Source organism: Cervus canadensis, chromosome X (genome assembly GCF_019320065.1).
Source record: "Cervus canadensis isolate Bull #8, Minnesota chromosome X, ASM1932006v1, whole genome shotgun sequence".
NCBI lineage: Eukaryota > Metazoa > Chordata > Mammalia > Artiodactyla > Cervidae > Cervus > Cervus canadensis.
This window is the reverse complement of record NC_057419.1, coordinates 114,466,092-114,491,315: the sequence shown is the minus strand read 5'-3', so window position 1 is coordinate 114,491,315 and position 25,224 is coordinate 114,466,092. Positions and strand designations below refer to the sequence as shown.

General features: G+C 41.4%; 1 protein-coding gene across 2 annotated transcripts in view; it reads right to left on the bottom strand.

The window, feature by feature from the left end:
- Nucleotides 1–1,935: 1,935 nt before the first annotated feature.
- The window catches only part of USP26 (ubiquitin specific peptidase 26), a 39,207-nt gene continuing 15,918 nt past the window's right edge, over nucleotides 1,936–25,224 (bottom strand). Inside the window, exons 1-2 of one of the 2 annotated variants that reach the window (XM_043460046.1) lie at nucleotides 24,168–24,254; nucleotides 1,936–7,099 (exon numbers count right to left, since the gene is read on the bottom strand). In XM_043460046.1, the coding sequence (XP_043315981.1) occupies nucleotides 4,203–6,851 (2,649 nt within the window). In that variant the 5' untranslated portion in view covers nucleotides 6,852–7,099; nucleotides 24,168–24,254 and the 3' untranslated portion in view covers nucleotides 1,936–4,202. Of the gene's footprint in view, nucleotides 7,100–24,167; nucleotides 24,255–25,224 lie in introns of those variants that run through there. The other variant, XM_043460045.1, reaches the window with a different exon arrangement.

The window sequence follows — 25,224 nt, the reverse complement described above, 5'->3', positions numbered from 1 at the left end:
GAAACTAAAGTGAAAGTGTTAGTCGCTAACAAGGAGGGCTAACGCCAATGGCCAGCAACTCAGCCCTGCAGAGGGACAGAGTTTGCTGGAGAAGCAGGAGGCCCGCTGTGTGTGGCTTTGTGTCGGGGGGCTCGGCATCAGGCCTGTGGAATCCAAACCTGGGAAAAGCACGTGATCAAAGGGAGTCAGGGCACATGGTGTCCAGGAGGGGACAGCAGCTACTCATCTCCAGGGTGGGCCAGGCCAGAACTGGGAAGTCTCAGGGATCTTACATTCTGGTTCCATGGTTGGGTTTGTGAACCTCCTAGATTCTCTCACATCACAGCTCACAGTGCTAACCCCCATCGACAACTGGAAATGGCAAGAGAACCTCTTTCACCCTCTACTGAGAAAGCTCAACCTGTGTTTACTGTAAGGGAGAAATGCCTAGAGGAATTCTGCCCACTGTCACAGATCAGGTACTGAAGGGTGAATCGGGCTGAGGCAGTGCGTTGTTAACCGGCACCGCCCATGTCTTCGTTACTCAGCTTCCCTATGTACCCCCATGTACATTTGAACTTTTTTTTTTTTTCACATTTGAACTTTTTACAGCAGCAGCAGGATCCCATGTTTCTACCTGATAGATACATCAATCCTTTTATGTGTTCACCATTCCCCCCAAATTAGATGACTCAGTCCCAAGTCATTGCATCCATCATGGGATCTGTTAATTATCCCTCCGATTCAGTCAGGCAGTCATTGAATATTGTTACCTTTAAAAACTAAGTTGTAAAATTAACTTCCAATAACTTGTATATAAAAATAAAAATAGGAAGCAGGATAGAGAAAAAGAAAATGGTTGAGTATATACAAACAGACACACTCATATAATAGACATAGAGAAAATATGCAAAGCTACTATAGACATTGTTTCTGTAACTGGTCTCAAGATTTTTGCTTAATTACAGATTACAATTTTACTTCATCCTTGGTTAAAACCTGAGATGCTTTCGGTTCTTCACCTGGTGGTGTTACTAAAACTATCTCCCAGGGGTCTGTGTCTTGAATCATTCCACTCTTTGTCGTTGTGTTTTCCATTACCTTCTACTGTTGTGTGGTGGCAAGAGTAAGTGTCCCCCAAAGATGTCCACATCCTAATGCTTAGAACCTGTGACAACACTGTTAGGAGACAAATGGGAATTAAGGGTGCTAATCAGCTGACCTTCAGATAGGGAGATCATGTTGAATTATCTTGACTTAGTCTCACCATGATTCTTAAAAGTGGCAAAGGAATGTAGGCGAACCAGAGATGGCAGTGTGAGGACTCAGTGCAGCATTGTGGGCTGTGAAGGTAGAGGAATGAAGCCACGAGTCAAGAAATGTGGGTAGCCTCCAGAAGCTGAGAAAGAAGACAGACTGTCCCCTTAGAGGATCTGGAAGGACTGTAGACCTGCCAACATCTTGATTTTAGCCCAGCGATGCCTCTCTTGGACTCCTGACTGCCAGAATTCTAAGATAATAAATTTGTGTTGCTTTAAGCCATTTAGTTTTGTAGTAAGTTAAATTTTTTAAAATTTACTTTTAGCTGTGCTGGGTCTTCGTTACTACACTTTTCTCTAGTTGTGGGGAGCAGGAGCTACTCTCCTCTTGTTGTGGAACATGGGTTCTAGAACACAGGCTCAATAATTGTGGCACACAGGCTTAGTTGCTCCATAGCACGTGGGATCTTCCCGGACCAGGGATCAAACTCATGTCCCTTGCGTTGGCAGGCAGATTCCTTACCACTGTACTAACAGGGAAGCCTTGTGGTTAATTTTTTAAAGAAGCAGTAGAAAACTAATACAGAGTGTCAAAGAAAGTTTTTATATCCACAGATTATCCAGAAACCTGATCTGTAAAATAGAGAACCAATTAAAATCCATAATAACTAGTCACTGGGTCACTTAAGACTTTTTAATTTTTATTTGAAATAACAGTGTAATAGGTAGACAGTGTACAGCCACTCATTGTGCACCAAGAATTTCTTCTCACAGAACAGTGATGGATTCCACCCAAACTATCTGTCCCAGAGGACAGAGCCTTACTCTCATGGATGCCACAACCTTCTTCGCCTTTTCATTTGCCCTGCATCTGCAAGTGCAACAAGCTGAAGAGCAGCATATGCAGAATGTACAATACTCTATACTCCACACCAAAAAATTTAATCTCTTAAAACTACTAGCATCTTCATTCTCCTTTCAAAAGAAAATTACTTTCCCTCACTCTTTGCAAAACTCTTGCTTTGATGCCAGCAAAAATAGGTTCAGATTTAACTATTTTATTAGAAGCAAAAAATCTGAAATTGGGAAAACAGAGTGTCACTCTCTTCCTCTAAATCTAATTCCTCTAAATTCATCCTTCAACTGCTCCAGCTGCTGAGGTGCTACACAAGTTGAAGAAATCTCATTATTGTGTCTTCAACACCTCCCACAGAGATAATTAATTCAACCTAGGAAACATCCCCTTGCCAACCTCAGCAATCTTTAGCTTCCATTCAGACCTCTTTTTAGACACGCTGTGTTCTGAACAAACTTATTTCCCCAAACTTTAGAATCTGGTTTTTCTCTCAGAGGCCAGTTTTAAACTTTCTCACACCACTGATTCTCATTCACCTCTTCTAAGGACCTCCAGAATGGACAGCATCAACATGCTCTTGGGTTAATACAGCCATACTAGAACCATATCCCATCCACAAGGGGGGCTCACCCATGCTGGAAAAGGTGGGACTGAAAGTTCAATCCTTTTATATGATGTAAGAAAGTCTCTCAGTACAAATCATTTGTTAATAGCAAAGGTACAAGGCATTACATGTTCACTGCCTCAAAGATGGCAAAAACCTAAATTTTTAAGCATAAGCTTAATATCAGAATTACTAAATCCCTGAATTACATGGCACTTCAACAGAATATGACCACCTCAGGATCCATGAGGCTTTTACCAAGAAGCAGATCATATCCAGGCACAGGTTTTTTGACACTGTATCAAATCAGTAACAAGACTTTGAAATCCTACAAGTACATTTTAAAGCATGTATGAAAAAAAATAAAATAAAGCATGTATGGTTTACTCATTGAGGAATAAGGCCACCATACTATAAAGTAAGTAAAAGAAATCTGGAATTAGTCTTATAAAGTTGAGTGAAGCTTGGTCAAGACTTCAGGTAAAGTTCTGGTCACAAATATTCCTTTTAGGCAGTGCAAGTGTCCCTCTGAAGAAAATGGCATGGTGGTCTGAGATAACCAAGAACACTGTGCCAGCAGACAAACAGGAAAACGTGTTGAATTTCTTGCGGGCAAATCAACTTCTCCATTCTCAGGGTTTAAGCTTGACGGTATATAGCCCTTTTGGCATTAAGGAAAAGTTAAGCAAACAATCTGTAGACTTGATAGGGTGTTCAGTCTCATCTATGTACGCCCAAGAGGATGCATAAACTACAGGCTTCATTTAGAATTTATTGCCAGGACCCTAGCAACTATTGTTTTATTGCCAGGACTTCAGCAACTAGTTTTTTCATTAGTTTCGCCAGAACTACAGAAACTGCTTTTTCCCATCAAACTGCTGAATCTGATCAGCAGAAGAGTAATTTTGTGTCTTTTGATGTTAATATTAATACACTTACAAAGGAAAGGTATGAATGAATATAAGAAAAAAGGTGATCAAACTCCTTTACAAAATATAAACAATTCAAATATACAACAGGAAAATACACCAAGATACTCTACACACTATGGTAGTGATTCTCCAACTTTCTGGAAGCTCGCCATCAAACTGCCGCCTCTCTCCTCAGTTTTGGAATTAGTGGGTCCATGGTGGAATCAAGAAACCGCATCTCTCACAAGTCCTTCCATGTTCCTTATAGTACTGGTTTGAGGACCACACTCAAAATTCACTGCATTAGTAGAATATGGAAAGCACAGTTCTAGTCTAGTAGGGGAGATGAATAGTTATCAGCCAGAACTGTGGGCTAAGGTATCTCTATCAGGGTTAGAACAAAGATTTATTTTCAAGTAAGTGTTTCTGCTTGAACTTTGGTCCCGGATGCTAGTTGCTCTTTTGTGCTTGGCTAGAGTTGAAAGTTTTCCTTCCATGGAGAAAGTCATAGCCAGAGAGGCAGTCAAGCAGATTTGTGCAATTTAAGTCTGTATTTCTTCCTACTCTTGAGAGGTCTTCCCTGCCTCTGTGCTTTAAGGTGGGGAGCTCTCCCTTTCCAACAGCTCTTCAAAGATCTCATTATGCATGTAAAAGAAAACATACCCAGAGGAAAGTCTAGCTTTTTGCATTGTGGCCTCTTCGATATTTGACACCTGCAAATCATTGAAAGTGAACCACTCCTGCCTCACAAAGTCGAAGGCATCACAGATATAATGGCCTGAATTTAGGCTCTTCCCAAGATGGCTGAGAACACCAATGAGCCGGTAGGCCTGAGGATCTTCCATCTCAGCTTCTCCTTTTGGTTTCTTGGATGCAGTTTCTCTCTTCTCTCTACTTAAAGAGCCCTTTTTTCCAGACTTTTTTTTGTGACCCGATGCACCTGGGGAGTTCACCTTGGTTCCCTGGATGCCTGATTCCTTTGATTTGAGTTCCTCTGTGCACTTTTGCTTTCGAATCTTTGGCTTTGGAAAGCTTTGAAGCAGTGCCAGCCAAAGGGCTTGTTCATAGATTTTCATCCTTTCTTCATCTGGGGTCTGTTCAGCCACTGAGGAAAGTTCTTCTGAAATTTTGGCTTTTTCATTGTTATCTTTGGTGGTCTTAGCCACAGCCTGAAAATCTGCAAAGATATTGATTCTCTCGTCCAGTAGTTTTGGATTTTCAGGCACTTTCTGACATATATCTGGGTTGCTGATGGTTATATCTCTCAGAGGAAATGAGCCATCTTCCATATTCATCATTAAGGCCATAGCTAACAGCTCTCTTGCAATGATTATTGCATCTTCTGAGTCTGCCCATGCGGAATCTAGTATCTTTACTACAGAGTATTTTCCTTGGTCTTTTTGTTTCTCTTCTTCTCTTGAACCTTCATGATGAACATCATCTTTTTGTGGTTCGGACTCTTCATCTGGTACAATGTGTGAAGGCAAAGAACCCATGAATTCCAAGGCCATCTTTGCTGAAGCTCTCAACTTACTGATAGCTGTAGAATTTATGTTTCGAAAGATTTTTAAAACTCTGAGACTTGTAAGATGTGTTTTCTTGTTTAAAGGAAATGGTGGTCTGGTATTTTCATTGCAATGGGAAGATATCTTTAAATTTTTGGAAATAATGACTTCATGGTCATCCTTCTTTAAGGGCTGAAACTCAATAAAGTTATAGCGCTTCAGATGAACAATAAAGACCCTAGGTAGCCTACTGAATTTATACATTTTAGAAGATTTCCTGTGTTTACACTGTTCACATGTATACTCAAGATTTTCTGTTCCAAAGAAAAGATCAAAACTAGACTGAATAGAAAATGGAAGTGCTTGCCGTTCTTGGGGAAGATTGATGGAGAGGTAATTGCTGAATTCTGTCTTAGAAACAAGGTGCCCACAGGCTTTACAAGTAATGGAGCACAGCAACTCAAACTCGAAATTAGTGACGACAGGACAAAAGAGGGCTTGCTTGGCTGCACTGCCAACCAAAAACGGTTGAGGTAAATTTTCTTTCTCAGATTTAACTTCAGTCTTCCCAATTGTGTTTAATTTTTGCATGTTTTCTTTCATCTGATTTAAATAATGACCTAAAAACTCATGGGCATCATTCTGCTTGTTGCCAGAGAATATCTCTGCAACTGCTGAAATGGTATTTTTAACATTCTCAAGTAACCTCTTTTTGATATTTACGTTATAAATATCTTTCAAGACAAACAGCTGTGCCAAGCACATGCTAAGTGCATCAGGGGGAATTTTACACCATGGGAAACTCCGATTGAGTAAGTCATCAGCAAATGATGGAATCAAAAATAAAGACTGTATAACTGCATTCATGTAACAGGTATTTCCCAAATTGGGGAGGCCTTGCCATAGTTTCTCTGGGTAGTAGTCAAGAGTCAGTTTGAGTCTGTCTGAAAGCGGGTCATTCTTATCATACTTTGCTTCTGACGGAAATGTGAAATATATATTCTCAGATAGTTTTGGGAAAAGATTAGTGCCATGTAGGTAAGGACTGGTCTTAAATAAAAAGTCTAAATCTAACTTAGTCTCCTGTTTTAACCCTTTTAACTTCAGTTCCTTCTTCTCACTGTGGCTTACATATCTTAATGGGTGTGTCTTGGATCTCCTCTTTCTCACTGAGCTACTCTCTTTTTGGGAATCCAATGAGGGCTTCTTCATTCTCTTCCCATATCCATCTTCTAATAACTGTTCATAGGTAGATGTTGGTGATTCTGATGAAGATGAAGGTGAACGCTTTTTTTCTTTCTTAAAAGACCGACTACCTGACTTCTTACCCACTTTTTGAAATGAAGTCTCATCAACTGTCTTCTGTACTGTTGTGCTGGCAAAGGCACTGCTATCCACATCGGGTCTTATGGGTGGTGGAAGATCATCTTGATGGACTCTATCCAGGAATGCCTTCAATTTTTTGACATCTGTAGAGGATGTTCCTTCCATAAACAAGAAGCTATTATCTTGGAAAGTTAAATACAGGTGATTCACTTTTTCTCCACAGGATCTCATGATCACGCTTTTAATATTATTATTTAGTTCAAAAGTTGTGCTTTCTCCATTACCGAAATAGACCACCAATCTAGTTTTCTTCTTTTTTCCCGCTGCTTCAACAATTGCTTCCTTCGGCTTAGGCATCCCATTCTTCCTGGTCCATATTTGGACAAAACCATGTGCTACCACAGGAACCATGGTTTTTCTACAAATAAAATACACCTATCTTGAATAATTGACAATCTTAACGTTCCAATATGTTGGCAAGTTCGCCTCTGGAGACAACACCAAAGAAATAGTTCTTTAGTTCTGATCCTGTTTCAAGTGTTTATCCTAGAGTCTCTTCGGGCTCTGGATAATCCAGCTCTCTAGTGATAAAACCAGTATGCTTCAAGAGCTATCCACGGTTGCATGAGGGCAGAGTCTTGATTCCCAAAGCAAGGCCTCTATGGAAAAATAAATCAAGAAAAATTATTTAAGTTATCAGAGAAATGCCTGGATAGACTTCAAACCTGACTCTCACACTAAATCTCTTTTCCACTGCAATACTAGATTCTATCCTGATTAATTTCCACACTTCAACTGAAATCATTAAACACTTGGAAGACTTTCAGTACATAGCTGAAGGGCATAATGAACAGTGTCTCAAGTGTATGTATATGATATGCTAATCCCCCTGTAACAGAATGACCCCACAGGCCAACCACGATAAGTGAATAAGAAAGTGAGAGGCCCTATGCAGCCCTCAACCCAATAACAGATGGACAGTTGAATCTACTTCCTTCCAAATCCTGTTATGTTCCTTTCTTACATGTAGCACCAGAGTAAGTCCATACATTCTACCCCATGTAGGGTGGGGGCCTAACTACCACTGCTTAAAGCAGGTGTCAAAGAATTGACTAACTCCAGCTCTGGCCACAGGGTCCATATAACCTTAGCTAGCTCCCTGTACTCAAAACCAGCCGGGAAGGATTAGATGTACTTAATCACTCAAAACTTTAAATTTCTGAATAACTCTGTAGTGAACCAATCTGAATTAATGAATAGCTCTGCACTTAGCACTACAAATGTTTTTTATCAGAAAGCATATGTCCAAGAATTGATTGGAAATTATGTTTTCTCCCTACATAGTTAAATATTATTCCTGAATCTTGTCTATGTTATTAACTTGCTCAACAAACCCTATCTTTATGAATAATACTACATGAACCTTCTGCTTGATTCCTATCCACATTATCAAAAACTCAAAATTGGTGAAGCATACAGTAATGAGATGTTTGTTTTATCAAGTATTTTATCTATCAACCTACGTTTACTAAAGTAGGGATTGCACTCATCCATATAAAAAAGTGCATATGAATCCAAGTGAGAATGATTATGCTTATCATGGTGGAAATGGGGCCATAAAAACTCTGAAGCACAACTGCAAATTCAAGTGCTTGGATTATTTATAGTTCACAGTCCTACTACTGGTGCTAAGTAAGAGTTTAAACTATTCCTCTCCACAAAAAGTCTTAATTGCTCCTATTTCAACCACTTGAGAGAAACTACAACCCCAGAACCACTTCTAGTTTGCATTTCAAAATGCTGTGATCCCAGTTGATCTGTATTTATCAAAAATGGTTATTCATTCTTTCAAATGATAGCCAAGATGATCTAGACTCTCATGGCATTTCCACTCTTTGCTTTCAGAAACACAGTGTAGAGATGTGTTTCCAAAACAATGGCTCTACTTGTCATACTTCTTCCCAGTTCAACTTGCTTCCATTTCATTCCCAAATAAAGGAGACTTCTTTGAGTCCACCGAGCACTGGAAATGAAGATTAAGGACTGTGTTGCTGATACAGTTTAATGGTCACTGCTCACTTCCTAGCACCTCTTTAGCTTAAATCTCCTTTCTCGATTCTGCCTCATTACTCAAAGGCTTTTAGGGTTTCCTCTGATTGGTAGGTTTGGGGGAAGATTTTACACTAAAATGTATCAATTCTTTAAAACTCATCTGGAGAGAACTTTGTGACTATTCTATACAGCCTAAAGTAAACTTCAGCAGTATGATACTCTTCCTCCTTTGCCAGCCCCTCCCCAAATTCAAAACATATGGATGACAACTACATTTAAAAGTTATTAAAGTCAAGGTGCTTTTCTCTCATTTTGGTCCACAAACTCAGTACATTAAGTTTGATTAATCATCTACTAGTGCAACACACTGGGCTAGCAGCTGATCTCAAAGTATAGCCAGAAACCCATAAAGTTGCACTGCTCCTACATGTTTGGAGACATGGCCTACAGTGTCAAGAACTTGATCCAAAGGTAGAAACACTCCAGGTAGAAATGTCTGCTTTGTTGTTACTCTACTAATTCACTTTACATTGATCTTCTTGGTCACTGAGTATTTGCTAAGCACCTGTCTTATGCTGATTATGAGCTCCTGAGTGTCTGCTTCATGCCGAGTACTGTGTCAGTGTTCTCAGGGACAAAAGGATGTGAGCACTCACTGTCACTAAACATCTTAGACTCCAAACATCACTGCGTAAACATCACAGTTAAAGGGGCCTTGCTTCCAGTGGGAGAATCTGGGAAAATATCCTTTCACTGCCGTTTTCTTGAGCCTAACACATACCACAGGTGGGAGCTGTATTTTGTAAAAGAGAAGATCACCTGGACTGAGATTTCTCAAGCCCTACCCACAACTCTGCAAAATGATGAGGCTCAACCTACTGTTTTGCAGAGCAAATAAGAAACTGGTCCTTGGGGAGAATGCCTGCAAACTTGAGAGCCTGGAAACCCAGGTTATTCATTCTATAGTAAGATAATATAATGAGGACTTGTGAGGCTTTTAGAGTATTTACCCTCTGTATCCCTTATTCCCACCATTCATGCTGTCATTATTTCAAGAATTCGAAGGGAGAGAACAAAGGCAAACCTGGCATATGGGGAGAAATCCTGCCCAGTTACCCAAGCAAGCCTTACTGGATAGAAATGATGCAGGACCCATGAGGTGGTGCACTAGGCACTGAATGCACTAAGCAGGGAAGATGGGGCCGGGTACCACCAGAGGTTTCCAGTGACTCCTAGGTATCTCCACAAAGCCCGACCAGGGGCTTAAAACACCCAACAACTTCAACTCACACTTACTTTAAACTAAACATAGCTTAGTGTCCTAGGATAAGCCAAATACACTATCAGGGCCAGTAAGATAACTGAAAAATGATCATCTTTTTCCTTTGAGGACTCTATGCTATAAGACTATGATTCTAGGTAGAATATACTTAATAAGCACATTGAATTTCCCAAGACAGTGCAAAATAAAAGGTATTTCCCCCACCAATTAGATGACATGTTTTAATCTGGGCTTAGCAACCATGGTCACCATACAAAAAAACATGGTTATGAATATGTTGGTTTTGGCAAATGGGAAGAGGGGATTTTCAAAACCCAACAGGCATTCATTATTCATTCATTCCTGAAACAAACTTGTATGGCACATTAGCAAGCATTGGATTAAGCACTAGCTATAGAAGAATGGGAAAAAAAAACCCCAAGATTTCATAAAACTTTCATTCTAGCAGAGGGATAATAATATACAAACATAAAATACACAGAATACCAGATGGTGGTAACTGTCGAAGAAAACATAAAGTTAAGAGGACAGGGTGTGCCCCAGGCTTGATGGGGATGTACTTGCTGCCTTCCTTAGAGTGGCCCGAGAAGGCCGGACTGATAAGGATGACATCACATAACAAGGCCTTGAAGGAAGTGAGGAAGCAAACACTTAGATGCAGGGTGCTCCAGGCCCTCAGGTGTGCTTAACACATTATAAACAGAAAGCAGATCAGCAGGGCTGGAGATCAGTGAAGAAACTTCAAGATAGAAGAGAAAGAAGGTGCAAACGTTTTGTAAACAAGCAAACCAAGAGAGTGAGTGGACTGGTAAACTTGCTGAGCAGCACAAAGGGTCCACCTTCAGGCTAGTGGTTGTGAATTTACAGCAAAACCAATGGGTGTGTTTTGAGTTTCTCTGCAGCTATACCTAGCTGTCCGGCTGCCACGATGCAGATGTGTAATAGACAGAGTTATGAATTTAACTTTGCTCAAGATTTTGCCATTAATAACCAAGTAAGAAGGAAATAACTAACCTAGACAGCATATTAAAAAGCAGAGACATTACTTTGCCAACAAAGGTCCATCTAGTCAAAGCTATGATTTTTCCAGTAGTCATGTATGGATGTGAGAGTTGGACCATAAAGAAAGCTGAGCGCTGAAGAATTGATGCTTTTGAACTGTGGTGTTGGAGAAGACTCTTGAGAGTCCCTTGGACTGCAAGGAGATCCAAGCAGTCCATCCTAAAGGAGATCAGTCCCGAATATTCATCAGAAGGACTGATGTTGAAGCTGAAACTCCAATACTTTGGCCACCTAATGCGAAGAACTGACTCATTTGAAAAGACCCTGATGCTGGGAAACACTGAAGGCAGGAGGAGAAGGGGACGACAGAGGATGAGATGGTTGGATGGCATCACCAACTCAATGGACATGAGTTTGAGTAAACGCCAGGAGATGGTGATGGACAGGGAGGCCTGGCATGCTGTAGTCCATGGGGTCGCAAAGAGTCGGACACAACTGAGCGACAGAACTGAACTGAACTGAAGAAGGAAAAGTCAGGTGTCAGAAGGGAGTGATTATAAATATGGACTAGAAAGGGCGAAATGGGAGTGGAGAACAGAAACATGGAGACATAGCCTAAATCTCAGGAGATAGTGGGGGTGGGGCTGGGGGTGGGGTGGAAGCATCAGGGGACCAGGAGTTCAGCCCCCACTTCTGTAGCTGTACTTCTGCCCAGGGCTTCTGAGCAGCTGTCAACTGCCTGTAGACTTCCTTTTCAAATTCTACTGCCTTCTTCCTTTCGGTTCTTCCATTCTTTCTCCCTTGGCCCCAAAGCTGGAAGTAACTAATGGGAATGGGGGTGGAGAGATGAAAGTTAGAGGAGTCTGTGGACAGGGTTAGAGGCAGGCAGGATCAGATGGGGGAGGGGGAAGGGAAAACCATCCCCTCTCTTTTTTGAACTTCCCAAGTCTGGGTTAAAGGTCAACACATCAAGAGGCACACTGCCTCTAGGGCATTAGCAATTAAATCCTGTCATTATGTTTGGCCCCAGCTTCAGTGCACATGGCTTTTCAAAATGATTGGATCAGGGCAGACTGCTTCTTTCTCTGGTTTAAAGGTGCATTTCTGCACTCAGCAAATGTCCGAGTCATTGTATAGCAAAGAAATGCCATTATTTTGCCTCTTGACATACACTGCACATAAATCTCCCCATAGGAGGCCGGGACCAAAATGGGGAGAAATCTCCACTAGCAAATTGTTCCCATGAACTACTCAAGCTTTGAACCTTTTCTCAGAGACAGGTTTAGCAGAGCTTTTTGTTGTAGTTTTTCATTCTTTTAAAATGATGATGTTAGTGCTATTAATAAGACATAGTTGATTAGGAAAACAGAATGCAGATTCTTTTCCAGAAATTAAATATGATTTCATTAAGAAAGTGCTCTTTCATGACAAAGTGCACTTGTTACATTGAAACCAGAATATTTGTTGGTACCTAGTCGAATATGGACATCAGCTATGGACAAAACGTGAAGATGAAGCAATAAGGCACTCCTGACCTCAGACAGGTTGTAAGACAAATATACTGAAAAATGGCAGTTCAAGGAAAACGTATTAAGTAAAATTCAGTTAGTGTTGGGCTTCCTTGGTGGCTCACACGGGAAAGAATCTGCCTGGAACGTGGGAGACAGGTTCGACTCCTGGGTCAGAAAGATCACCTGGAGGAGGGCATGGCACCCCACTCCAGTATTCTTGCCTGGAGAATCCTCATGGACAGAGAAGCCTGGTGGGCTACAGTCCACGGGGTCGCAAAGAGTCGGACATGACTGAAGTGCCTAACACACACACACTTTCAGTTATTGTTATGTAAGAGTTGATGGGTTTCCTGCCATCTCAGCTTCTTATGGCATTTCTTCTCTGCCTGAAGTTCACACATAATCTCCCTATTTTTGTCTTAGTTCTACTCTTCCTTTTAAGATCGAGTCCAAGTCTCAGTTCATTCAGGATGAGTGCTAGGGCTGAGTTTTCATGCCTCAGAAACTCAGAGCATTCACTTTTTTAAGACTGTCACTTAGCCTATGCTACCTTGCATGGCTGCTTCACATGAACTGACCACAAGTTAGCAGGTGCCAGAGAATGACGAGTGGGCATACTCATCATTCTGTACTCATCAACTGTACTCCAATTTCTTTCCAGTCAGCGTGGCGTGAAACTGTCTTTCCCAAGGGAAAGCATAAAGCTGGACAAGTAGGAGTCCTTCAAGGGTTGCGATCAAAGAACTTTCCTTAAGAAAACAGTGCCCAAAGTTTTAAGATGAGGGCCGGCAGGACAGGAAAGGGGTAAAATTAAATGGGCTGGAACTGTTACTGGAACATCAAGCTATCACATGAAGAGACCAGGTTAAATGAGATGGGAGACTGAACAGGTGAAAACTACCGTCTATAGAATTTCAAAGGCACACACACTTAAATGAAGCAATTCTATTACGGTTTTGTCCTCAAGATATACTTGCAAAACTGTTAATCTTTGAAATAATCAGTATATTTAACTTAAATAACTTTTAAATGACCTATAAAATGAGAGTTTCCCTCTTTTCCTGCAATAGTGCCAAAGATGCAAAATCAGTAAATAAAAAAAAAAAAACACATGATATAAGAATTGCTATACCTATGTAGAATATCAATTAGTTATCAAATATAATTTGAACTAAGGAAAGTCATTAATAAGGAGCATTGTGGCATTTCCCCTACTCCCACATGGAAGTCAAGTGTGGCACAGGAACTAAGATTGGGGAATCACTTCCCAAAGAGATGTGTGGCTGCATCTCACACTGCTTGCACACTTATTAAGCAGCTTAAATGTTTATTTCCAAACTCATGTGCTAGAATGTGAGAGACTTGGGAATACTTGACATGTTTCCTCTGGAGGTGGAAGGGCAAAGAAACCAATGCCTGCTCAAGCTGAAAAGTCAGGATACAGAATGAAGTGACCCCAATCACAGGGCAAGAGGAGGCCACAGTGAAAGCAAGTTCCACTTGCTCTGTTTGGACATGAAACTGTACACGATTTGATGGGCTAAGTGCAGATAAGTGGACTACAACCTCATGAGGAAAATCATCCCAAACTGTTTGCCAGAAAAAGGTGACCCTCCAGGTAAGAGGCCCTCGGGAACACTGCAGAAAGTAGGGAGTGAGGAGAGAAACCACAGATTAGCTGGGTACCCTGGTTCTTTCCTGTGTACAACAAATAGCAAAGTCCCCTCCCCAAAAAGCTTTGAGGAGATACTTTTCGGATAATTAGTGGAGTGGATTCTGCTGAGGTGGATCAAGCAGGATGTTTTTGGTCTCACACAACACAAGGGGGAGCTACAGCATTTTCCTTTCCAAGGTAAGAAAGTCCAAGTGTTAGACAGTCATGTCTGACTCTGGGACCCCATGGACTGTAGCCCGCCAGGCTCCTCTGTCCATGGAATTCTCCAGGCAAGAAAACTGGAGTGGGTTGCCATTTCCTTCTCCAGGGGATCTTCCTGACCCAGGGAGCGAACCTGGGTCTCCCACATTGCGGGCAGACTCCTTACCGACTGAGTCACTAGGGAAGACCCTTTTCTAAAGTAAGGAGAAGGAGGGCAGCAATTCCAACACATCTTCAGCTTGGTTATGGATAAATGTGACACTGTCAGGCCTAGGAAGAGCTATGAGGGAACTTTACAAAGCCACTCTTGGGGAAAACAAACTCAAAAATGTATTAGATGCCGCAAGTGCTGGAATTAAAATCTCTTCTCATACCTTTAAAACACCCATCTGTCTTATCTGAAAGATCAGTTAGTTCACCTGAACAGGAGAAATGCAAAGTTGCCTTAACTTGCTCATTGCTTTATTTTAACTTGCCTGTAAATAGTCTTAGGAATGGATTCCCAAAACCTAAGTCATACCTCCAATCCTTCTAAAACAGCGATTCTCATTCATCTCCCTACTTAAAGCAGTCCCTCATTCTGCATACCAGTTTCTTCCCTCTTTGCTGCCATTAACAAAAATGCCTGTATGTGCCTATGTATGAGAGAGAGAACACTTCAAAAAATCAAAGTAAGTGCTCCTGCTTCCAGTGACTCTAACTCATTGTTTGAAAAAGCAGACCTCCTCTCTTAGCTTACTCATCTTGGAACAAAAAGGAACTCACAAAGCTGAAATGAGAAAATGAGCAGCTGCTCTGGACTTGCATCCTTGCACAGCATCCCTAGAGTCCAACAAAGCACCTCATTCCTTCTTTCTCTGCTGATATTTTAGTGATGTTTATGTGGTGCTAATGGAAGCACTCCTCAAGTGAAAAAGGCAGAGTTAAGAAGCTCTGCTCCAAATGATGAGCTCATTTATAAAAAAGCACAGTCAAGAAAACATACCACCTTGCCTCAGAGGGCCTACAATCCTTCAAAATGTAATACTGAATCAGTGTGCTATACACCTGAAACTAACATATTATAAATCAACTGTACTCCAATTTAAAAAGGAGGTGGGTGCTGAACTTGCTTTCATTTTCCACCCATAGGACTATGACTTTACTAGCCCTGAATGAACTCTTAAAGAAGAAAGGAAGACATGACTAACCAAGTAGTAATAGCCTTTAGCATGAAACACTAGGTTACCACTCAAATGTTTTAAACATAACCAATGATCAAGGCAGACATAGCTCAAATGTTACCTCTCTCATGAATTTGTTCACCAGTCTTCTGACTCTTTGCGACCCCACGGGCTATACAGTTCATGGAATTCTCCAGGTCAGAATACTGGAATGGGTAACCTTTCCCTTCTCCAGGGGATCTTCCCAACCAAGGGATCGAACCCAGATCTCGAGTATTGCAGGCGGATTCTTTACCAGCTGAGCCACGAGGGAAGCCCAACAATACTGGAGTGGGTAGCCTATCCCTTCTCCAGCTTATCTTCCTGACCCAGGAATTGAACCGGGGTCTCCTGCATTGCAGGAGGATTCTTTACTAACTGAGCTATCAGGGAAGCCCCTTTCAAGTCTCTCAGTCATGTCTGACTCTTTGCGACCCCATGGACTGTAGCCTGCTAGGCTCTTCTGTCCATGGAATTTTCCAGGCAAGAATACTGGAATGGGTTGCTGTTCCCTTCTCCAAAGTAGTAGTAGCCTTTAGCCTGTAGAAACACTAGGTTGCCACTCAAATGTTCTAAACTTATAACCAACGATCAAGGCATACATAGCGCAAATGTTACCTCTCTCATGAATCTGTCCACCAGTCTCCCAACTCAGTGCTATCCCTCTTTCCTCAATTCTTGCTTCTTATCTCTGCTAACTTAAAAAAAAACATAAACACCTGATGGGAGGCAGGGCACATGTATTCCCCCAGTAGATAAGTGCTGAGAACCAGTCATATACCCTATATAGCTTCCTGTCTATATTCGCATGAGTCTTCTATTCCACTATTTTCATCAATATGACCTTCCTACCCAAAATGACTTGGCCCAGAGAGTTACAAGCTGCGAACAGCTTTTCAGTTCATTCCAGCAACTCTTCAAAACAAAGCCTCAACTAACAGTTTATATCCCACGACTTTTTGAACCTCTTGCCTCCAAATCCCTGTTGTGCCATGCCCACCATTCTAAACTATTTTATCATGATCTTTACCCAATCAGAATGAAGCATCAATCTTTACCCAAGTCAGATTCTCCATGGATTATTACCTGTGTGTCATTTTTCCAAGACACAGTAAGGATTTCCATTTACGTCTTTTGGATAAGTGAAACCTTATTTTTTTTTAATATATGAAGAAAGCTTTCTTTTTTCCATAAAGAAAACTGAGCACCAAAGAACTGATGCTTTTGAACTGTGGTGTTGGAGAAGACCTGAGAGTCCCTTGGACTGCAAGGAGATTAAACCAGTCAATCCTAAAGGAAGTGAGTGAAGTGAAGTCGCTCAGTCGTGTCCGACTCTTTGCGACCCCATGGACTGCAGCCTACAAGGCTCCTCTGTCCGTGGGATTTTCCAGGCAAGAGTACTGGAGCGGGTTGCCATTTCCTTCTCCAATCCTAAAGGAAATCAGTCCTAAATATTCATTGGAAGGACTGATGCTGAAGCTGAAGCTCCAATACTTTGACTACCTGATGCGAAGAACTGACTCACTGGAAAAGACCCTGAGGCTGGGAAAGATTGAAGGCAGGAGGAGAAGGGGACGACAGAGGATGAGCTGGTTGGATTGCATCGCTGACTCGATGGACATGAGTTTGAGCAAGCTCCGGGAGTTGGTGATGGACAGGGAGACCTGGTGTGCTGCAGTCCATGGGGTCGCAGAGAGTTGGGCACAACTGAGCGACTGAACTGTATGTACTGAACTGGGTAGTGAAAAGAAAGAAAGCACCTATCTAGAAGTAATCACCATCTTTCCAACCTCTAGGTACTTATGCTGGCTACTTACTTTCCTGCTGAGGGCTTGAAAAACATGCACAGAAGCTGAATGAACTAGGGGAATGAGTTATGTGAAAAGTTGGATTTCTTTGGTATGAAAAAACTGAGGCTCATGCTCTAGAATACTGGACATGTCCTAACTAATGTGATAGAGTGGGCTGCTGCCAAGCATTTGATTTCAGTGTTATGGCTTTTTCACTATAAAGAGGGGTTAGAAATGAAGGCCTGCTACTGGAAGGGGATGTTTACTCTTCTGAGATGTTAACTTTCACCTCTGGTTATAGCCTCAAGGTGATTAAATGATGGCTAATTGAGGCAACACGGACAAACCAATTTAATTTACATTAAGAAATCAAGAATGACAGCAATAAACCAGATTATGTTCTCATATACTTTTAGTTAAATAATAAGACACTCAGTTTAATATTTTTCATTTACTATTCTTGGAATGGCCCAGTTAAATAAATGATGACCAAAAGAAAATTCAAATACATGGTCACTCTTATTTCTTAATTACTTCTAATATTCCCTATTTTTCTAATGCCTTTTCTTTTGTTCCCCTGTATTGCCCAAAGCTATTTACCCATGCTTTAAATCAGGTTTCCATTTACATCTAGCTATTACAAAGAATCTAGGTGATAACAGCCTACTTTCTCTTTATTACTCTTACAACATCTTAGCTTCTGTACGTTTCTCTTCCATTCCAGTCCTTCTCTAGGCTGAGGATCTAAAAAGCTTTTCAAAGGGTATGCTTCCAGCTAGTCCTCATCATTTATTCAAGGCTCAGAAACACGTGATTTTATCATCTGGCTTCTTAAAGGGGCAATGCCTTTCAGCCATCACAGAAAGTAAAACAGAATTAAAGCTAAAACAAATTTCTTTGTCACTGCAATTCTCAACTACTCTCAGCAACTTCTTTACTGTCATCTAGGTCCTTGCTATACTGAAATCTTAGGTGGCTCCATGCCTAATGAGTGAACACACCAGAGTACCCATGTCAGCATTTTCAACCACTCACAGACACTAAAGCACAGAAGAACAACACACTATAGGTATAATTTCTTGAAAATAAGAAGCAACATTAGGCAGAATGACAGAAATGTATGGAAGCCATGCTGTCTACTTAAAAGAATACCGATCAGAACATTAAGAGACCAGATGTCTGGGGTTTGCTTTGCTACTAGCCAACTGTGAAAACTGGGCACCAACCATCCCTTCACGGACCTACTTCACCTAGTAGAGCTCTGGCCAACAGAACTCTCCGCAGAGGTAGAGATGTAGTTTATCTATGCTAATATGGCGGCCACCAGCCACATTGGCTATTGAACATTTGCACTTGGCTAATGAGACTGAGGTCTAGAATTTTCATTGTACCTAATTTGAAATAGCTACCATATGGGACAGCACAGATAAGGTGACTGTAAGCATAGCTTAATTCCTTGACAGTTCTGGAAATTCTACCATTATATTTACTTCCATATGGCTTTCCAATCCCCCTTCCAGACTGTTGAGGACATCTGACACAGTTATCAACAGACACTAGAGCCCAGACATCTTGGAGTGTGAAGTCAAGTGGGCCTTAGGAAGCATCACTACAAACAAAGCTAGTGAAAGTGATGGAACTACAGCTGAGTTATTTCACACACTAAAAGATGATGCTGTTAAAGTGCTGCATTCAACATGCCAGCAAATTTGGAAAACTCAGCAGTGGCCACAGAACTGGAAAAGGTCAGTTTTCATTCCAATCCCAAAGAAGTCAAAGTTGCTCAGTCATGTCTGACTCTGCGACTCCATGGAATGAATTCTCCAGGCCAGAATACTGGAGTGGGTAGCCTTTCCCTTCCCTTCTCCAGCGGATCTTCCCAACCCAGATTTCAAACCCAGGTCTCCCACATTGCTGGGGGATTATTTACCAGCTGAGACACAAGGGAAGCCCAATCCCAAAGAAGGACAATGTCAAAGAATGTTCAAACTACCACACAATTGCACTCATTTCACATGCTAGTAAAGTAATGCTCAAAATTCTCCAAGCCAGGCTTCAACAGTACATGAACTGAGAACTTCCAGATGTTCAAGTTGGATTTAGAAAAGGAAGAAGAACCAGAGATCAAATTGCCAACATCCGTTCGATCATAGAAAAAACAAGAAAGTTCCAGCAAAACACCTACTTCTGCTTCATTGACTACACTAAAACCTTTGACTGTGTGGGTCACAACAAACTGTGGAAAATTTTTAAAGAGATGGGAATACCAGACCACCTGACTTGCCTCCTGAGAAATCTGTATGCAGGTCAAGAAGTACAGTTAGAACTGGACATGGAACAAGAGAATTGGTTCAAAATTGGGAAAAGAGTATGTCAAGGCTGTATATTGTCACCCTGCTTATTTAACTTATATGCAGAGTACATCATGCGAAATGCCAGGCTGGATGAAGCATAAGCTGGAATCAAAATTGCCGGGAGAAATACCAATAACCTCAGATATGCAGATAACATCACCCTTATGGCTGAAAGTGAAGAGGAACTAAAGAGCCTCTTGATGAAGGTAAAAGAGGAGAGTGAAAAAGCTGGCTTAAAACTCAACATTCAAAAACCGAAAATCAGGGCATCCATACCCATCACTTCATGCCAAATAGACGGGGGAAACAATGGAAACAGTGACAGACTTTATTTTCTTGGGCTCCAAAATCACTGCAGATGGTGATTGCAGCCATGAAATTAAAGACACTTGGTCCTTGGAAGAAAAGCTATGACCAACCTACTGCTATGCTTAATTACTCAGTCGTGTCTGACTCTCTGTGATACCACGGACTGTAGCCTGCCAGGCTCTGCTGTCCATGGGGATTCTCCAGGCAAGAATACTGGAGTGGGTTGCCATACCCTCCCTCCAGGGGATCTTCCGAACCCAGGGATCGAACCCAGGAGTCCCTGCTGGCAGATTCTTTACCATCTGAGCCACCAGGGAAACCCGAGAACAACAGAGTGGGTGGCCTATCCCTCCTCCAGGGCATCTTCCTGACCCAGAAATCAAACAGGGGTGTCCTGCATTGCAGGCAGATTCTTTACCCACTGAGACACAAACCTAGACAGCGTATTAAAAAGCAGAAACATTAACATAAATGGAACTAAAGTTCCATTTAGTCAAGCTATGGTTTTTCCACAGAGTTGGACCATAAAGAAAGCTGAAAGCTGAAGAACTGTTGCTTTTGAACTGTGGTGTTGGAGAAGACTCTTGAGAGTCCCTTGGACTGCAAGGAGATCCAACCAGTCCATCCTAAAGGAGACCAGTCCTGGGTGTTCATTGGAAGGAGTGATGCTGCAGCTGAAACTCTGATACTTTGGTCACCTGATGCAAAGAGCTGACTCATTAGAAAAGACCCTGATGCTGGGAAAGATTGAAGGCAGGAGAAGGAGATGACAGAGGATGAGATGGTTGGCTTGAATCACTGACTCAATGGACACGGGTTTGGGTGGACTCCAGGAGTTGGTGATGGACAGGGAGGCCTGGTGTGCTGCAATCCATGGGGTCGCAAAGAGTCAGACATGACCAAGCGACTGAACAACAAAGCAGGAGTCTACTGAGTTTGTGTAGCTGATAAAAAAAAGATACCTGCAAAGACCCATTTTGCCATTTAACATTCACACTTTCCCTTTTTACCAACTGAACATAAATAGAATAAGGAAGCCTTCTTATCTCATGAAACAACAAGATGAAGATGAATACTGCAATAAAGAAGCCTTATTAATTCCAAGAGACAACCACCAGAAGATAAAATACAACCAGAATTGAAGACTGAAAATATTTCTTAAAAACATGGTTCCTTGAAGATGCCACTGAGCCACTGCAATAACCATCATATTTATTTATGCTACTGAAGTTCTGTTTTGTTCCTTGCCGTTAAAAGCTCAGGACCACTGGACATGGAATACCATGAGGTTTAAGTCCAATGGTTGGGAAAGGAAAAGTTGTGTTAGATTAATTGACTTAAAAAGCTAACAAGTTCAGGGTGGCAGAGTAATATGAAAGCTCGTAAGAGCACTGATCCTTAATGAGCTGGAGCTATTACACAAGGAATGAATTTACAACCAACACAATTTCTGTGATGTGACCCTGTAGTTGACATTACATGCAGTAAAACATTTTGTTACATGCAGTCAAAACTTCCTAAATGATAGTTTTAATCATTAATTCCATATTCATGTTGAAAAGCCTTAAGAAATTTTGACAACCCAAGATAAAGCTCTTATGTGACAAATAACGAAAATAATTAATCTCCTACTTATGTAAGCCAGTAGAATTACCTAAAATGAACAGTTTCCTGATAGTCTAAGTTTCTATTCCACATTCACATTCACTTCTAGTATGAAATAGATGGGATTCTGGCTGTCAATAAGGGAGCAGTTAAATATAGAGAGAAGAAATTGTAGAAATGAGAGCTCCACATCAACAAGCAGAAGGCAATGGGAAAGCAACAAAGCGAGAGCAGTTAACAGCTCCTCTGGATGGAGAGTATGGTGCTAAGAGTCACTAGGATGTGGAATTTAGTGAACCCAAGATGTGGTCCCAGAGATAGAGAATGAAAAAATGATTCATGACAGTGGGGTCTGAGTTCAAGAGAGACTGAAGTAGACAATTGGTTATCCATTTAAGGAGCTAAGACAGCACCCCTGGGTGGGAATGAAATAATATTCAGATTGCAAATGGCACCTGATGCCATATGTATGACCAATTGAATGAACACAGTGGGTCTGAATATTTACAAGGCTTCAGGATGACTTGACTTTTGCATTGCAAGGTGGATTCCTAACCACTGGACCACCAGGGAAGCCCCAAGAATGACCTGACTTTTAAACATAGAAAAGGGAGTGAATGTGTCTGTGACTACCAAAAAGGTGGAAAAACGTAAAATTTGATTTTTATTCCGGTTAAAGACTTCACAAAATGAGTTTCACAATTGCAGAGAGAAGTCCCTCCACAGGTATCACTGGAAACATCAGCTTGATCATATTTCATCTCACTGAGGGTGTGTGAGCGCTGAGCAGACTAGGAATAGTGTGGGGAACAGCTGTTGATTCTGTCTGTTAGCCAGCAATCAGAGCACTGCCTGCCCATCATGGTGACCCAAGATCCCTGGCCGCCAAGCTTGGTACAGCTGACGCACCTGAGCTATGTGGAGACAATCGGATGCCACAGAGCCTAAACCTCTCGTCTTACAATATAGACAACGGGGAACACTGGCAGCTGTGTCCTCTTACCACACGGACGGGCCTCTTTGTGCCAGGTAAGAGCCAAGACTTACAGGAGAAGAGAAAGCAGCGCTGAGAAAGAGAATGAAAGTTAATGCTGTAGGTGAACTCAAGTGCCTCCATCAGATTCCTCAGTAATACGCCATTCATTCCCTCTCTTGCTTAGAAGCCACTTTGAATTGCTTTTCTTTCTGACACTTTTATTTAAAGTGACTCCACTAATATACTATGTGTACATTACTTGGTTCAAGGTATATGGTCACTGTAAGAAGCCCATGACATGGATATATTAAGAAAGGAGGATATGAACCCTGAATACAGTATAAGCTCATGTCTTAACAAAAATATGACTAGAGAAAAATGCCGTGTTAATATTTTTTACTGCTGATAGAAAACAGATTCATCCTTGAGACAGGCAGAGTAAGTAGGATTAATCTTTTCATGTGAAAGTTCAGGGGCCAGGTCAATGTTATTTCCTAGATGTAAGTAAATCCCCCATCCCTCTACATGCCAGTGGGCCACAGAGCAGGAACCTCTCTGAGGCCGGTAAATGCTCAGACTTAAGAACTGTTGGCACTGATGAGACACAAAAGATCCTTACTCTCAGTCAGGTTTGTCAGGTAAGGACATTCAGGTCAGAGAAGTTTTAAGTGTCTGAGCCAAGACTAGAACTTAAATTTCCTACCTAAGTACTTACCTAAGTGCAGAGTCTCCTTTCCTAAGTACACTCTCTCCCCTTCCAGTCTACTCATTATGTGAAAGGAAAGGGGACACATTCTGGGGATGAGGAGCAATACAGAGAACTAAAGTACAAGGAATCATGTCAGGTTGAAGGAGAGAGTTGGGGTAATGAGGATATTCATTATTTCGGAAACTAACTGTCCTAGATAAACTCCAAGAACTTCTGCCTTATTTTGATTTCTATTTTCTAGTGCCCGGAGTCTGTTCCAGGGGCTATGCTTCCTATATGTGGGCAAGAGATTAATAGCCTTCCAGAGAGTCAAAAGAAGCGATTGAGTCCTCTAGACAGCATTTACTTCTTTAACTTTAGATGGAGCTGACCAGGTGGGCATGTCCTTGGTCTCAAAGCTCCAATTAATTTTTTCTGCCTTCCTCTTTTCCACTCACTTTACATTTTCCCTACTGAGTTTTAATGATGCAAACAGCACTGACGCACCATCATCTTCCATATGTAAACTGAACATGGATTCACATAATAGTTTCACAGCACTGAGCATTCAAGTCACAACTGCTGTCTGGTTTGCGTTGCTCTGTCTTAATGGCCAACAGAAAATACTCTCAGAGACCTTTATAGGAAAGCAGAAAACTTCTTAACATAATAGCATCTTAACAATTCACTGGAATGCATTATGGGTTTAGCTGGTTTTGAGAGTCTGTTCTTTTCCAAGCTTCTGATGCACATTTTATTTTCCCCTCTCACCGCCCATAATGAACCTCATTATCTTAATTTATCAGTCACTCAAAATCTGAGTGACTTGAAAATTGAAGACCATCCACTTGGATAAGTTATTTGGTGTAATGCCTAATGATACAACCTAAACAATCGTATCGAATCTTACCCTTGAAATCCTAGTCCTGCATTCTATTACCCCATTTAACGTAGCCCACAGAATAACTGGTGCTTAGGTACTGTCACGGAACTGCAATGTTGACAATAATGGGTGTTATTTATCAGCTAAAGCATCTGTTACAGTCCTAGAAGACAATCACAGAGATGGCCGCTGCTTACCTACAGGTGGCTGAAACTCCAGTTTCAAAGATCTTCCTGACGTGTAGTAGCCAGTTAGAGAGCTCAGGAACTAATGACATTCTTAAAAGAATGCATTTAAAATCTGCAACAGAGATATGCTCATAAATATTTGAAATAAAAAAACAGCCTAAAGTTTCAAGATTGATTGCACAACCATGTCTGCATTTACTGAAGAGATGGGGATGGAGGGTATGGGAAAAAATATTGCTTTTACTGAGTTTTTAAGAGAAGTGATGTGTTGCAGTTGGTGGGGCTGGGGGTAAAGGATGTAATTAATTATACTCAGTCTAGTTTCATGATTGAATGGAGGGTACCCCAGCTCTCAGAACGTTGCCAGTGACAGATTGGAGCTACACAGATGCAGCAATGGCCCTTGCAGTGGGAGTCATTACATTAGGTGTCAGGCGATGTAAATCACAAGCAAAGAATGCAAACCCCCACGCAGAGACAGAGATTAGAGTGAGCCATGGAGTTGAATTATTATGTGAAATGTCTTTCTGCTATTAAAACACAAAAGAGACAAGCCAAATTGCCCTTTAAACAACTGTAAATGCCAGACTTCCACACAGGGAATTTCTTTATCTGTGTTTTATATGCAGGCAATACTTTACTTATTGTTCCCACTGATCCTCCATGGCTAAAGAAAGAAGAATGGAGGATGCCTTAGTCAGCTTGGGTTGCCATAACAAATACCAGAGACTGGGTGGTTTAAAAAATAGAAATCTATTTACTCATAGTTTCAGAAGCAAGGCTTGGTTTTTTGGTGAGATCGCTCTTCCTGGCCTGTAGACGGCTACCTTCTCACTGTGGTCTCACACAGCCTTTCCTCAGTGTGTGCGCATGCAAAGAGATCTCTCTTTCCTTATAAGGCCACTAATCCTACCTGATTAGGCTCTCACCCCTTTGACTGTATTTAACCTTAAGGACCTCCTAAAAGCCTTTTCTCTAAATAGTCACATTGGTGGTTAGGACTTCAACATATGAATTTTATAGACACAATTCAGTCTAGATCAGAGGTGATGCTCACTGGGGCTGA